The sequence below is a fragment of the Orbicella faveolata genome, unplaced genomic scaffold, assembly GCF_042242905.1.
Source record: "Orbicella faveolata isolate gen_17 unplaced genomic scaffold, um_ofav_v1 contig_46, whole genome shotgun sequence".
Lineage (NCBI taxonomy): Eukaryota > Metazoa > Cnidaria > Anthozoa > Scleractinia > Merulinidae > Orbicella > Orbicella faveolata.
Genome location: NW_028301576.1, coordinates 18,436,438 through 18,450,318, shown reverse-complemented (window position 1 = coordinate 18,450,318; position 13,881 = coordinate 18,436,438). Strand labels below are relative to the sequence as shown.

General features: G+C 40.7%; 1 protein-coding gene across 1 annotated transcript; it reads left to right on the top strand.

The window, feature by feature from the left end:
* Positions 1–424: 424 nt before the first annotated feature.
* Positions 425–12,665, top strand: LOC149098740 (beta-1,4-N-acetylgalactosaminyltransferase 3-like). The gene is made up of 4 exons (XM_089278788.1): positions 425–751; positions 8,425–8,944; positions 9,803–9,947; positions 12,287–12,665. The coding sequence occupies exons 1-4, from the start codon at positions 642–644 to the stop codon at positions 12,433–12,435; spliced, it is 924 nt and encodes a 307-aa protein (XP_089134914.1). The 5' UTR covers positions 425–641; the 3' UTR covers positions 12,436–12,665.
* The last annotated feature ends 1,216 nt before the right edge of the window (positions 12,666–13,881 follow it).

Here is a 13,881-nt window from a genome sequence, read left to right as displayed (position 1 = left end):
GTGAGTTTTCCGAGTTTCAAATCGAGGACAACAAAACGGAATACGGTCAAACGATAGTTGGTTTCCTAAACCCAGCAAGGAATGGATCATATCGCTTTGCGATAGCCTCCGATGATTCATCAGAGTTGTGGCTCAGTCCAAGCAAAAATCCCGATGAGAAACAGCTAATTGCCAGTGTGTTTATTGAGGGCGCTGCAAGTTGGACGAAAAAGAACGAGCTAAATAAATACCCTAATCAAACTTCGAGCGACATAAAGCTTCGCAAAGGAAGTCGTTACTACATCGAAGTCATTCATAAACAAGGCGAAGGCGTCGGATTTGTGCAAGTGTTTTGGTCAAATCCTGGCGTCACAGACTTCAAACTGATCAGCTCTGCATACCTATCGCTATGTTCCGATGATGTCGTAATTTCCCCAAAACAGGATGCCATGAACTAACTACTTGCTGAGCGTCTTGCAATCTCACAGATAGTATGGGGAAAGTACTCGAGCTTTTTCGCTCTTCCTTTGATTAGCGAGGCAGGTTATCTTCCACAATGCACGTACAAGTCAAGTCAAGTTGTTCCTAAAGACAAGATCGACAAATACAATGGGGTTTACCTAGTTTATCTATCCAGTGTGTTCCCACAAGATGATACTTTTATGGGAAGCAAAGGAAGAGTGTGGTCCTGGAGTAACAGAGTCGCTGATAGAGAAATAGTACAATCAGTGGTGGACAAGATGATCGCCGCCCTTTACAGGAAAACTGCCAAGTAAGTGAAAGTTTTGAAATTATCATTGTTAAAACAACAACAATCTCCCGATGGTGTACGGATTAATTCATAAATGAAACAAGGCTAGACAAACTGCCCGTCAGCTGAGCTGTTTATTTGTAGTTATTTTTAGCTATTTGCACACTATAGGCTGGTTTTCACTAGAACATAAGCACAAGCACAAGCACAAGCATAAGCACAAGAAAAACGAACAGCTCTGTTTTTCTTGTGCTTAATATGCTTATGCTTATGTCGAGCGCGTTACTGGTGAAAACTGCACAAGACAAATAAGTGGGTTCGTTCTTCTTATGTTTCTGCTCATGCTTATGTTTATGTCACGGCTGTTTTCACTTGTGCTTATGCTTATGCTTGTGCTTATGCTCTAGTGAAAACCAGCCTATATATTGGTTGTCAAAGGCATGCATTATATGGGATTCCGTTTGTGAGACGATGTTCTGTGAGCTGTTTTTAAGCTGATTCGTTTAACACATGATCATTTTAAAACAATGTCGTTTAGATTTTCTGGCAACACTATCTTTATTCTGGAACTCAATTTCAGTCAAAGACAAAAAGCCGTGAACACTATGATTTGATTTTGACAGGTCGATTGTGTAGCAACCAAACAGATACGAAAAAGCCGCAAACAAAACAAAAAAATTAACGGTGTCTCGGTCAGTCATGAAACCACACTTTCATCGTTTGTCCTTCCGAAAAATGGCTGTTACTCTGTAGTTCTATAATTACTAATTTAACCTGTTCTCTTTGTGCAAGCAAACTGCAAACTGGAGAGGCTTTAAATGACGTGTGGCTCAGAGCGACTTTGGAGCGACGGCTGGTTCAGACGGCGTACTTGTGTCGAACTTAATTCGGGAAACCGGTAGTAACAATTTTCGACGAGAAAATATGCGTTCTGAATTCGAGAACTCTGTCCAAATAGAAAAGTTGTGACTAACATTTCGTTGTTGTAGCAATATTTAGGGAAGCAAATTCAAACTCAAGGTTCGGGTGTTTGCATTTAGACAGGTTTTCTCCCGGTTAATTCGACTTGTTAAAGGGAAACGTCATAAGCTGGGCTATTATCACGAAGAAAAAGCAAAAAATGAGTTTGCGCTAAAGAAACTCGCTTACACAGTCCCGTTTCTCAAAAATCAAAGGTATGTTTTGTTGTCTTTATTTTTAGCGACGACTTCGAACTTCATGCACGACTGGTCACGCCACACTCAATTTTGAGCCAATCACGAGTCCCGTTATTTGAAAAATACATTACAGTAATTTATGCATTAGGTTCGACACATGAGGGGAACGCCGTATGAATCAGTTGCCGCTCCAAGGTCGCATAGTGCGACAGATCCTGCCAAATTTAATGTTGTTTGTCGCACCAAACCTAACCTGCCGAACCAAATTGATTCAAACGCCGCTCTTCTGCCGTACTTAATAGCCCAGCTTATGAGATTTCCCTTTAACAAGTCGAAGTAACCGGCAGAAAACCTCTCTAAATGCAAACACTGAACCTTGAATTTGAATTTGCTTCCCTAAATATTGCTATAACAGCGAAATGTTAGTCACAACTTTTCTATTTGGACAGAGTTCTCGAATTCAGAACGCATATTTTCTCGTCGAAAATTGTTGCTGCCGGCCTCCCGAATTAAGCTCGACGCAAATACGCCGTCTGAACCAGCCGTCGCTCCAAAGTCGCTCTGAAGTCGAACTTAAAGGAGAACGGAAGGCGAAAACCCATTTATAAAAAGTCGTTCTTACGAAAGCATACGATACGTCGTAATTAAATCGCTATGTTTTAGGATGTGAACTAACTTTTTAGCCTGATTGTAGCAGCAAAAAGCTCCGTACCTGAACAATTTCAACGTCCGCCATTTTGGAAGCCATGTTGAAGGCTTGATAAAACATCCCGGAACATCGAATAATTATCATAATTACGCGAAAAATATGTAAAATAAAATTTAAAAAATTAAATCAAACAAAAATAAACTGGTATAAGCTCGGAAAATTAAAACAAAACAAAAACATAAAAAAAGGAAAAAAGAAAGAAAAATGAAAGTGACTGCAATGAGTGAACGCTAGCAATTAAGAAGAGTAATCCATTCCTTCCAGTCGTTCACCGTCAGTTTAATCACGTGACTGTCCTTTATTCCCAGATTTCGTTCTTCGCAGAAAACTAAGGTGGTGGCGTTCGAACTCCTTAATCAGACCTAAAAAGTATGGGTACACGAGTGTGATTTCTTTATTCAATTCATTACGTCAATACAAAGATATGCGTATACACGATTTCTCATGAAGAAATAGTTTCTCCATGAGATATAAATAGGAACTCTACGGCATCGAGTTTCATGTCTAAACTAGTTTGGACTGCTCGACCTCTGATGACAGTGTAAACAAATACGAACACAAAATTTAAAAACATTTGGCGACGCGCGCGCTGTCTTGCGGGGTCGCTGGTCAAAACTGTATTGTCTCTAGAAATATTTGTTACAAGTGTTGGCGATCTGAAATTGAATTCTAAGTGTCGCCAACAGTTCAAATGCATCTCCTGGAAAATGTTTGTCCAGTACAAGTTAATACTTAACTAATTAAAAATACTTTTACCGCAGACTATAGTCTATTCATCGCTAGTTCAACTTCACGTGCAGATCGTTATCTGACATTCGATCAAACTTAGTTTTCTATCGAGCCATTCGCACACCACCAAGTAAACCAGATATGCGAAAACCGCGCGTGAACGTGCTGCTCTATAAATCTTTGATTACCACTAGTTTATTAAAGTGCACCTAACCCCCAAATTTTTTTTTCGCTAAAACAAATTTAGACTTTATTTGAAGCATTTGGGCGAAGAAATTTTTGAATTTGGTTGAATCCTCGATTTTCTATGCCCTTTCAAAGTCGGGATTAAGTGTTTCACGACCGCGTTTTAGGGAGTCTGGGGCGGCGGTACCTGATGACGTCTACCCAGGGACCAAACACAATAGCGCCTCAGTCAACTCACTGTATTTGCTCGAGAAAATAGAATGCAAAACTAATCGTTCCGATGTATTTTGGAACTAGAACGTCCAAGTTTTGTCTCAGAATCATTTCTTTTTCGTCACTGGAGTCAGAGTTAAGTTTCGATTCGGAAGGCTCCGAAATAAACTTCGATCGAGCACGTTCGACAACTGTGAACTCACTGCTTAGAGCTTTGAGAGCAATTTACAATATTTCAAGCGACGACGGGGAAGACGTCTTTGCGGACGAGCTGCTTGTATATTAGGAATGGAAAGCTAGATACGAAGTGGAGGAGCAGGCAAACGAACAGCAGGAAAGAAAACTCAAGGACTGCTTTGGATGGTAATTTCGTCAACTAAACATAAGATTCCCACGCGTGTTTATAGCCCGTTTACATTTGTCCTTACCGAGAATGTATTTTGTCAAGGTTCTGTTAAATCTAGTTTGTGTTTTACTTTCAGTTGAATGCTTCATGTTTATAAGAGCGACGTACGTGTTGCAGTTTTCGAGACTTGATGACCTCCAAAACATTGGCTTCGATCGATTGAAAATCGTATTGTTTGGAGCTGTATTTTTGAAGCTGCGGGAAGCAAGGTTGCGATCTATTTACATATCAGTATAACGCTTCTTGATCATGACCGGATCACACAACGTTGCCGGTTATGTTATAAATACTGCGGGATTGGAAGATATAGGTTGTCGGTGGTATTTCTACAAATTGCTGGTTAGCTTTAAGCAGAAAATTTATGAAAATAGCTTCGAAAGTCTGCGGAACAAATTCCAGTGAGAGTTCTTCAATGGTTCTCACAGATTCAGTTCGCTTGTTTCGGTTCGACAAAATCAACCATCGTTTACGTCTTTATTGCACCATTAGCCGATCATCGTCAGTAAATTGTACAGTATATCTTTCTTTAAATCTGGAATATTGCTGCAACAGCCGATAGCGCCTCTGGAAGGCGTTTCTGCGCACTTTTCGAAGGTGTATTGCACCATCCTGAAGGAAATGAGAGGAAATGAGATATCCAACCTTCCTGGGTAGACGTCACAAGAGCCGCTGGACCCATTCTCCTCAAACTCGGTCGTGAAACAAAATGGCGGTGTTTTGGAGCTATTTTCGAGATTTCGTCGTGGCACAGAAAATCGAGGATTTAACGGAATCCAAAAATTTTTTCGCAGAACTATTTCAAATAATAAGTAGATTCGTTCTAGCGAAAAAAAATTTTTGGGGTTAGGTGCACTTTAATAATAACTTGCTTGTTACTCCGACTTCCGGAAAGGCCGAGTCTGCACTTAGTGGGCCATAGTGCCAGGCGTTCCTAGCGTAGCGGCGCGAAAACTGGGGATGATAAATAGCAACATGAAGATGGAATAGGGACAAAACTATGAATACTGACTTAACAAGCAACTGTATGATGCTCAGACAAACACCTCAGATCTTGAAGAAATCAGGGATCAAAAAAGGAGACGCAATGAATTACCTGGCATTCATCGTCAGAATAGTCCATGTTTGTGTTGAAAAACAGAGTGCTGAAAAGCGACGTGACGCAATTGGCGGGAAAAAGAGGAGCCTGCAGCATTGTGGTCAGTTGAATGAATACCCAACTCTCCCTACCCCTCTGCTACCGACTCCCCTATCCCCAATAATATCTTTTCATATTTTAAGCTGATACCAGTTTATTTTTGTTTATTTTAGTTTTAAAAATTTAATTTTACACATTTTTCGCATAATTATGATAATTATTCGATGTTCCGGGATGTTCCGGAATGTTCCATGTTCCTGGTTTTATCGACGGCCAAAAAAGAAAAGCAAGATGCGAACTTATTTCCCTGTGATGTAAATAGTAACTGACCTTTCTTAGGTTGAAACACCAAACAAAATATATTTCTGATATATTCAATTGTGTCTGTGAAAAATTCCGACGAACTTTGACGGGTTTCGCTGGAAAGGGAGTGCAAAGCTATTTTAGCACTTCTTCATCTGGAGTTTCTTTGTCGCTTTAATGCAGACTGTTAATTTTAAAAGAGTTGTTCGGTTTCTTTTTAACATTTTCTTTACTTTTCCCAATTCGTCCTTTTTCCCAGTCCGGCCTTAAAGTTTTTCCTAATAAATCACCGATTTTACACTTTAAAGTTGCCTTGCAATAGTGTGACAGCTGTGCTTATAAACTGGGGTACATCCAGAAAGAACTCTTACAAAAGTTTAAGAACGTTTCCTCCTTGTGTTCAAGTTTTGTTTCCGCTATTTTAATGGTATGAAATCTGTTCCAAAACAAAAGCTGTAAAACGCTCTTGCCTTCCATTTAATTTCCGAAGGTCTTATTATCCTGCCGATCGGAAGATTAACCGGCGCTTCCACTAGACAAGTACACAAGGAAATGGTTAGCAAAGATTTCGAGAATTAAAGATAAGGTCGAAGTTCAATCGACTAAATTAAATCCATCAACTCACGTTTTCGAAACAAAGATAGATTCAGTCAGAGAATCGTCGCTGTCGGACGACTCGATGGCCCTTGTGCAGTCCATTTGTAACAGAGACACCTTTGCACACGTGTTGTGCACCATCTTTTGCAGCGAACGCTCTGTGTGTCCAGCAAACTTGTCGACTGCGGTACAATGGGTAGCCGATCTGTAACCGTAAAAGTGTTTCACTTATTTTGAAAATGCTGTTTTTCGCAGAGGAAATTTGCTGAGAGGTAAATAGCCGACGTCCTTCAATGTGCTAAAAGAAGGAGTCTGAGTAACTACCGTTCCTTGATCAAAGTCTTTTTTTTTTTTTTAATTTCACTTTTTTCACAACCGGCGTAAAAAATGTTCGATCTACGAATTCTCTAGGCCTAATTTTACAACTCGGTGGCCTCATGGTTAGTGCGCTCGTCTCCAGATCGAGCGATCCGAGTTCGAGCCCTGGCCTGGGACATTGTGTTGTGTTCTTGGGCAAGACACTTTACTCTCACAGTGCCTCTCTCCACCCAGGTGTATAAATGGGTACCGGCGAACTTAATGCTGGGGGTAACCCTGCGATGGACTAGCATCCCATCCAGGGGGGAGTAGAAATACTCCTAGTCGCTTCATGCTACAGAAACCGGGATAAGCTCCGGCCTGATGGGCCACTTGGCTCGCATGCAGACTTTACTTTACTTTTTAATTTTACAACTCAGAATGTAAGAAAACATCGCAAACTTATTTCTCCTCGTCCCTATATTATCATTCACATTTTGTCATCCGCATTTTGACATCCGCATTTTTCCATCCGCATTTTGTCATCTGCATTTTTCCATCCGCATTTTATCATCGGCATTTTTCCATCCGCCATTCGCCATCCGCCATCCGTCGCCATCCGGTCCGCACTTTACAGAGAGCCTTTTTTTCAGGTAAATTTTGCGTACAGTAGACAAGGAGGCGGAGATGAATGACGTCCACCAAAACGTTTTGTCAAGACTTTTTTGTGCTGAGGGTCGCGAGTGATTGATAACTGCTGTAAACGACTGACAAAAGAGGCGTAAATCGTTTAAGAGCAGCTTTCTCTAACGGTCACTTATATATGTCAGGAAGAAGTTTTTTACTAACTTATTTCAAAACCGCAACTTTTAGGTTGTTTAGATTTTTATTTTCTTGTCGAGACGGCCTTGCGAGACCACTGTGATGACGCGTATCGTTGTCGATAAGAGTACAGGCCACGCTACACCACATTTCGATTTGTTTTTTAGCACAATATCAACGTCAAAGAAAATTTTTTTTTTCAGAGCGCGAGCTGAAAAAGGCACACTGACACGAGCAGCATTGTCTGGACACTTATCAACAATGGCAAATTAGCCAATGAGATTGCAAGATTAGTAGCAATTGTGGTAAAAATGTATATCGCGTATTAGCCAATGAGAACGCACGCTTCTCTAAAGCTACGTTGTAATGGATTACCATGCACGCTTACGTATACTGAGTTGATAGCGCGACTTTGATCAAGCTATGTTGTAACTCGGTTTCACAGATCACATTATTTTCATGTAATTATTTTGTTTTCATGCAAGAGTAGATCAACTTCTGCTGTTTTCAAGCTATATCCTTGTGGATTATTCTTGATTCAGTTTTGGTACCTGTATTTACGTTATTTTGGGGACTGATGTCATATTGTTTAAGAAGTTCATTAATTGCAAAAATGATGGTTTGTGATACAAATACAGAACATTTAGCTGAGTAAGCGGAGTTCATATTCCTTTGTTACATGACACAACTCACAAACCTTCACCACGCCGAACTCATCACTTTGTGAAGGATTTAATTCGAATTCATCTCTGCAGTGTAATCACCTTACGAGCGACCCAAAGGCTTACCTCAAGTTCGCTTCGAAACATGTTCGAACACGAGTATTAAAACAAACGAAACCAAACAAATACCTGAAATACGAATTATTTTATTAAGAAACTGTTGTTGGACTTCTTTAGGTTTCTGCTTGCCTTGCCTGCCTGCTTGCCTACCTGTTAGCATGCCTTCCCGACCTTGCTTGCTCGACTTGACTAAAAGATCGGCCAACCGATCGACGGACGGACGGGCACACCGACCGACCGACTGACCGACACACCGATCGACCGACCCACCAACCGACACACTGACCGACCGACCGACCGACCTGCCGACCGACCGACTGAGTGATTAATGACTTAATTTTTCTCGTTTCTCTTCCAGGGATTTCTTTTTAAAGAGAATTTACAGAGTTACGCAGAAATCTGATCCAGTTTATGGCGATCGTTTCTCTGTCGACGCGGAACTTGGTTTACAGCATAGCAAGAAATCATTTCGCTTGTCAGAGCACGTCTATCAGAAGAAGGGAAGTGACAAGTTGTGTTTTCCAGAAGGAATCAACTGGAACAGCGAAGCCATGGTGTACTTCATACTTCCTGTCAAAGACCAGGGACCATGGGTCTATCATTTTATCAATGAACTCACTGTTGCCAGCTTATTAACCGGTGATACGAACTTTCACGTAGTTGTTGCCGACTTTGAAAGCCAGGATATTGATATGGCCGAAGCTTTTAACACTTCTCTGTTCCGCAGCAGACACACCATTGTTAACATGACGGGTAAATTTTACAAGACACTCACGCTAAACGAGGCTGTCGCGCGTGTTCCAAGCGAGCATGATATACTGTTTCTGTATGACCTTCACATCGATATGCCCGTAGACATTGTTGGCAACGTCAGAAAGGTAATAAAGTGCAAATGTAATTACGTTAGAGGCAGGCTCTGTAAGAGTCTTCAGCAATGTTAGCGAACAGTTCAAAAGCGCGACCTAAGAGGGTACGAAAGCACGGCCCACTAGGAAAACAGAGAGGGGGTGGGAACCAGGAGTTGCCTCATTAGTGTTATGTTTTCTCCAACGTCTCCTCCTCATGTCACGCTTTTTCAAGTTTTGCGCAGTGTTCGACGATCTTCTCCATTGTTCTCTGAGATTGCTCGAAATTTTTAATGGATTGATGAACTGAACTAAGACAGGGCGTGTTCAGTGTTTTCTGTGTAGAAGAAACATTTTACTTAGTGTGAATAAATGCTCCTAGTTTCTGTAAGTGCGTGGATGTCGCATGGTATGGAGGAGGAGGAGGCGCCTGCAAGAACATTGCTCTCCACCAGGCTCCTCACGGTGAATGCAGACCTCAACAAATCAACTAAAATCATGTTTTACCATATCTACAGTGTATTGGACAACTGCTAGAGAACAAGTGTAGAACTGAAAGGGGCCTGTAGATGAGAATGCTGATGACGATGCCACAGGGCACTTGGAACTATCCCGCTACTGATTGGCTGGAAAAAAAAATGTAATCATTGCAGATCTAGATTTCTCGATAAGCAGAGTAGATGTATTAGAGGCTAGGGTACAAAGATTCTCGGATAAGCGTAAACTACAGTGATAGGATTTATTCTGTATGGGTTCGCTTGTTTACTGTAATGCACCAGTCAGATGGTGCTATTGGTCCTAGCCTTCTCTAGGTCCCTTATGTACTTTGACTCGAAATCGTTGTACCACTACTACATACTCAACGTTATCAGTTTGTCATTCATCTTTCAGAACACCGTTGAGGGACGAATTGCCTATTTCCCTGTGGTTGGTCGTTTAGATTGTGGCAGCTCGTCTACTGAACACAGAGGCTTCTGGGAACTTGAAGGGTTTGGCTTGCTTGGTATATACAAGTCTGACTGGACAAAGATTGGAGGTAAGTGGAACTCAGTTTTTTTAAGAACGTGATCAGAAGAACAACCTAATGATCTCGATGCCGGACAAAGCTTGAACTGCAATATTACCACAATGCAAAGCCTCTAACCGACTAACGAGATATGACAAACATGTTTTTCTCCTGATAAAGTTTCTAGCGACGGTTAAACACTTTGTTCGCGGCTTGAAAAACTTGACTGATTGATTGAATGATTGATTGACAACTTTACTTACACACGGTAAAAATTCCTTCGGCACAATTTAAAAGTATAATACCTAAGTCTGCCTAGATAAATTAACTAATAATTAATATAGCATCATAAGAATAAAAACCTATTATTGCTATTATCAATTGAGCAGACAATTAATTATAATTCACCTCAGTGGTCCCAATGTGTGTAGAATGATCACTATACTTATCTTAAGGAGACAACGCACTACAAAAAAATCATACCACACAGTATAGAACTATGTCACTCTTTGGATGTATTGAGTTTTATAATATAGATAGGACCCTGCGCGCGCTCTGTTGGTCAAAAACCCATGTTTTATCAGAGTATAAAACATAGAAAAAAGGCGTGTTTTATTTATTTGCGCGTATAAAATCTATATCATAAAGCAAATAAAGAAGCCTAAGCCGTGTATTACACTGTGATAAAACACGACGGGCATTTGAGAAGACGAGGGTAATGTAGAAAACACTCGCCTGCGGCTCGTGTTTTCTACATTTCTCGAGTGTTCTCAAATGTCTGGAATCCAAATTCAACCGTTTTTCTGGGTTCTGGTCTGCTTGTCGTACGTTGTCTTTGTTTTGTGGGCGTGGCAAAGCGGAATAATGAACGAATTTACACAGTTCGATACTTATGCCACCTCGGACGAATTGCAAATTGAAAAAATATCACTCGCCCAAGGCCCCAACAAAATAAAAGCAGGTTGGAGGCCGGGGGGGGGGGGGGAGTGGGGGGAGGTGGAGGTGCTGGCGGTTTGTTGGTGTGCTTGCATGAATGTCGAAAGATCTCGAAAATTTTGTTGCTGGTTGCTCAAAGACAGGACGAAATTAGAAAATAAAAGTGCACTGAAAACAAGAAAGACTCTATGTGGGCAGTGGCTTGTGCATTGTTTTGGGTTGAAGGGAAAATATTAACATTTGATGTACTCCCACATTGCCTTTCTCCTACACGGAATAAAAGTGGATTCTGATGAGCTGTTTATTGCAGCCTGACACAGTAATACTGAACTAACAAAATTCTTTTAGAAACTTAGAGAATTTGTTTCCCTGCTAGCAGAGGCTCTTTTCCTGGTGTTCGCTGACGGGAGAAAAGAGACCTCTACCATGGGTCGAAAGTGGCTATTTTTAGCATGCTCCGCGGCTTAGCGACCGAGCCATCACGTGATGTTCATAGCGCGTGACGAAAATAAAACCTTTCACTCAAACTGGCTCGAAAAACCCACGCAGATGGCGCGCTATGTCCCACACCCCGGTTAACTCATTGTGTAGAAAACAAAGGAAAATATCGACTAGATCGCCAGAACGGGCTTAAAAAAGTACAAAAATCATCTAGAGATAATTGTTGTCTGAACTGTGGTATTAACTTCAAGTTATCTGGACAGGAAAGCTTTTCAACACAACCACAACTGCAGAAGTCAAAGAAAATTTAATAGTCCGTCTCGGAGAGTCGCCAGATTTTTTCTTGTCATCCCGACGGGTTTGCAAATGCTGTAAACGAAAGGTGAACTCAGTTATAAATAGAACATTGATTCTCGAACAAGACAAAACATTTCTCATCGACAAACAACCACAACAAGTGGGTTAGATGGCAGAATTTTCACCTTTTCCGTTTGTACAACTAGTACAGCAATCTGGTAGATGAGAGTTTTCCCATGCCCGGTCGACAAGCACGCAAACGTGTCTCGCCTGTTTAAAAGGGCTTTCAAATGCTCGTCACTCAATTTTTTTATCTTTCCATCGTCGAGGTTATCCAAAACGGAAGAACGCAAACTTGTGACTCTTTAAGATTGAACTCTTTCGAGCACGTCGATGAGTACGCCATGCACTGTGGGCTCAATAAATGACAGCGAAATTAATGTAAAAAAATGCGCGAGACGCAACGGGCTCAAGTTACGGTCAGCGAACAACGCAAGGAGCATGCGTTTTAAATAGAACCGTCCAAGACTGTGGACGGCGGTTAAATCAAAGCCATTTTCTACTCATGGCAGAGGTCTCTTTTCTCCCGTCAACGAGCACTAGGAAAGAATCTCTGTTAGCAGGGAAAGAATTTGCTTGTATTTCGAACATTTAGTTGTACAACTCTGATTTATTTTTGCTCTGTTTGTCCAAAGGAATGAACACCGAGAAATTCAAATACAAATGGGGCGGGGAGAACTGGGATCTACTAGACCGTGGTTTGAACGCCAAGTTGGAAGTGGAGCGAATCAAGTACCCAGGCCTCTATCATCATTATCACAGTAATCAAAAGAAGTGGAATTAAAGAGATATTTTTTTTGTTTTATGGAATCTACACGCGATCATGATATGGAAATAGAAAAAGAAAATTGATCTCTTTGTTATTTCACTGCAATTTAGCCGTCTGAAAATGTGAGGTTTTACTTCCGGTTAGGTCAGAAACCGCGGGGGTTACGACCTGGGACTAGTCAGGCTGTGACGTTAAAACAAGAACGTACTTCGACATATTTTTCCAACCAAAATAATAGAAACGAAACAAACAAAATAAATAAATAAGTGAAATATACTAGGAATTAGGGAATCAAGCGTAATTCCAATTTTGGTTCAAATTTGTAAACATTTGCCATTATTACGAAAGATATGTAGACGCGGTGTAAAAACAACGATATCCATTTTCTTTTTCGATTTCTTTATCACGATCTCGTTTAGATTCCATAAAACAAATAAAAAGTGTCTGTCATACACACTTTAACGCTTGGTGGAGCCGCGCCTGGAGTGTTTGTAGCGCGCTGCTATGCGAAGTTTCTCTATCTGGCCTACTCACCGCCTCACCAAGTTGAAAAATGTCAGTTTAAATTCTCACACCATACTGCGACTGCTTAACGGTCTTAAAAGGTGTTTTATAAGATCTAAGATTAAAGATTGTGAATATCGCGTTTTTAAAAAGATTTTTTTTAACTTCATTTGTTTTCTGCATTACTATAATCAATATCTTTGCGCCACCATGTTATATTCTATTTTTGCATTCAGTACTAATGTAGATGTCTTGTCTCATTAATAGGGTCATAAAATTACATGCAACTATCTTCGATGTTTCTTTTCACGAGCCAGATATGATACCAAACAGTTCAGTTTTCATCTATCGTTTGAGTGCCTATGACTTGTTGGTAGCATTAAGCCAGTCAATTACGTTGTTTGCTAAGGTCTTTACAAAATTATATGACATAGTAAATGTATGATAAAAACTGATTCTAGCTCACCACTGTAGAAGTATTCGTCATCCGTTTTATACCATATCAATTAAGGTTGTTTTTGGTAACTTTAATTCCATGGATTAGATTAAACTGGATTTCCTTCCAGTTTGTCCACTTGCAGATGTTTTATAGCGAGTTTTTTCGAGGCATACCCATCCAACTTCATTGTGTTATTCCATCTCCTTGGGCCAGTCTGGCTAGCCGTGTGAATATCAATTTGGAAAAAAATAAATGCAACGAAATCTGCATTAGACTTTTGATTCCAGTCACCCTTCCAACAGGGTCACACCACAAGCTTTAAAATTTGTGAGAATTCATCAGGGACTATCGCGGCCATGAAGAAGCCAACAAAAATTGTCTTGTTGATGGCAAATTTACATCGGTTCCTCTTTCTAAGCAGAAATGTCTCAATTTTCACTTCATAGCTAATATTCTCCTAAAACTTTGCCAGGCAGCACACACCAGGCTCACTTCCAGAGTCAAAACTATCACCTTCA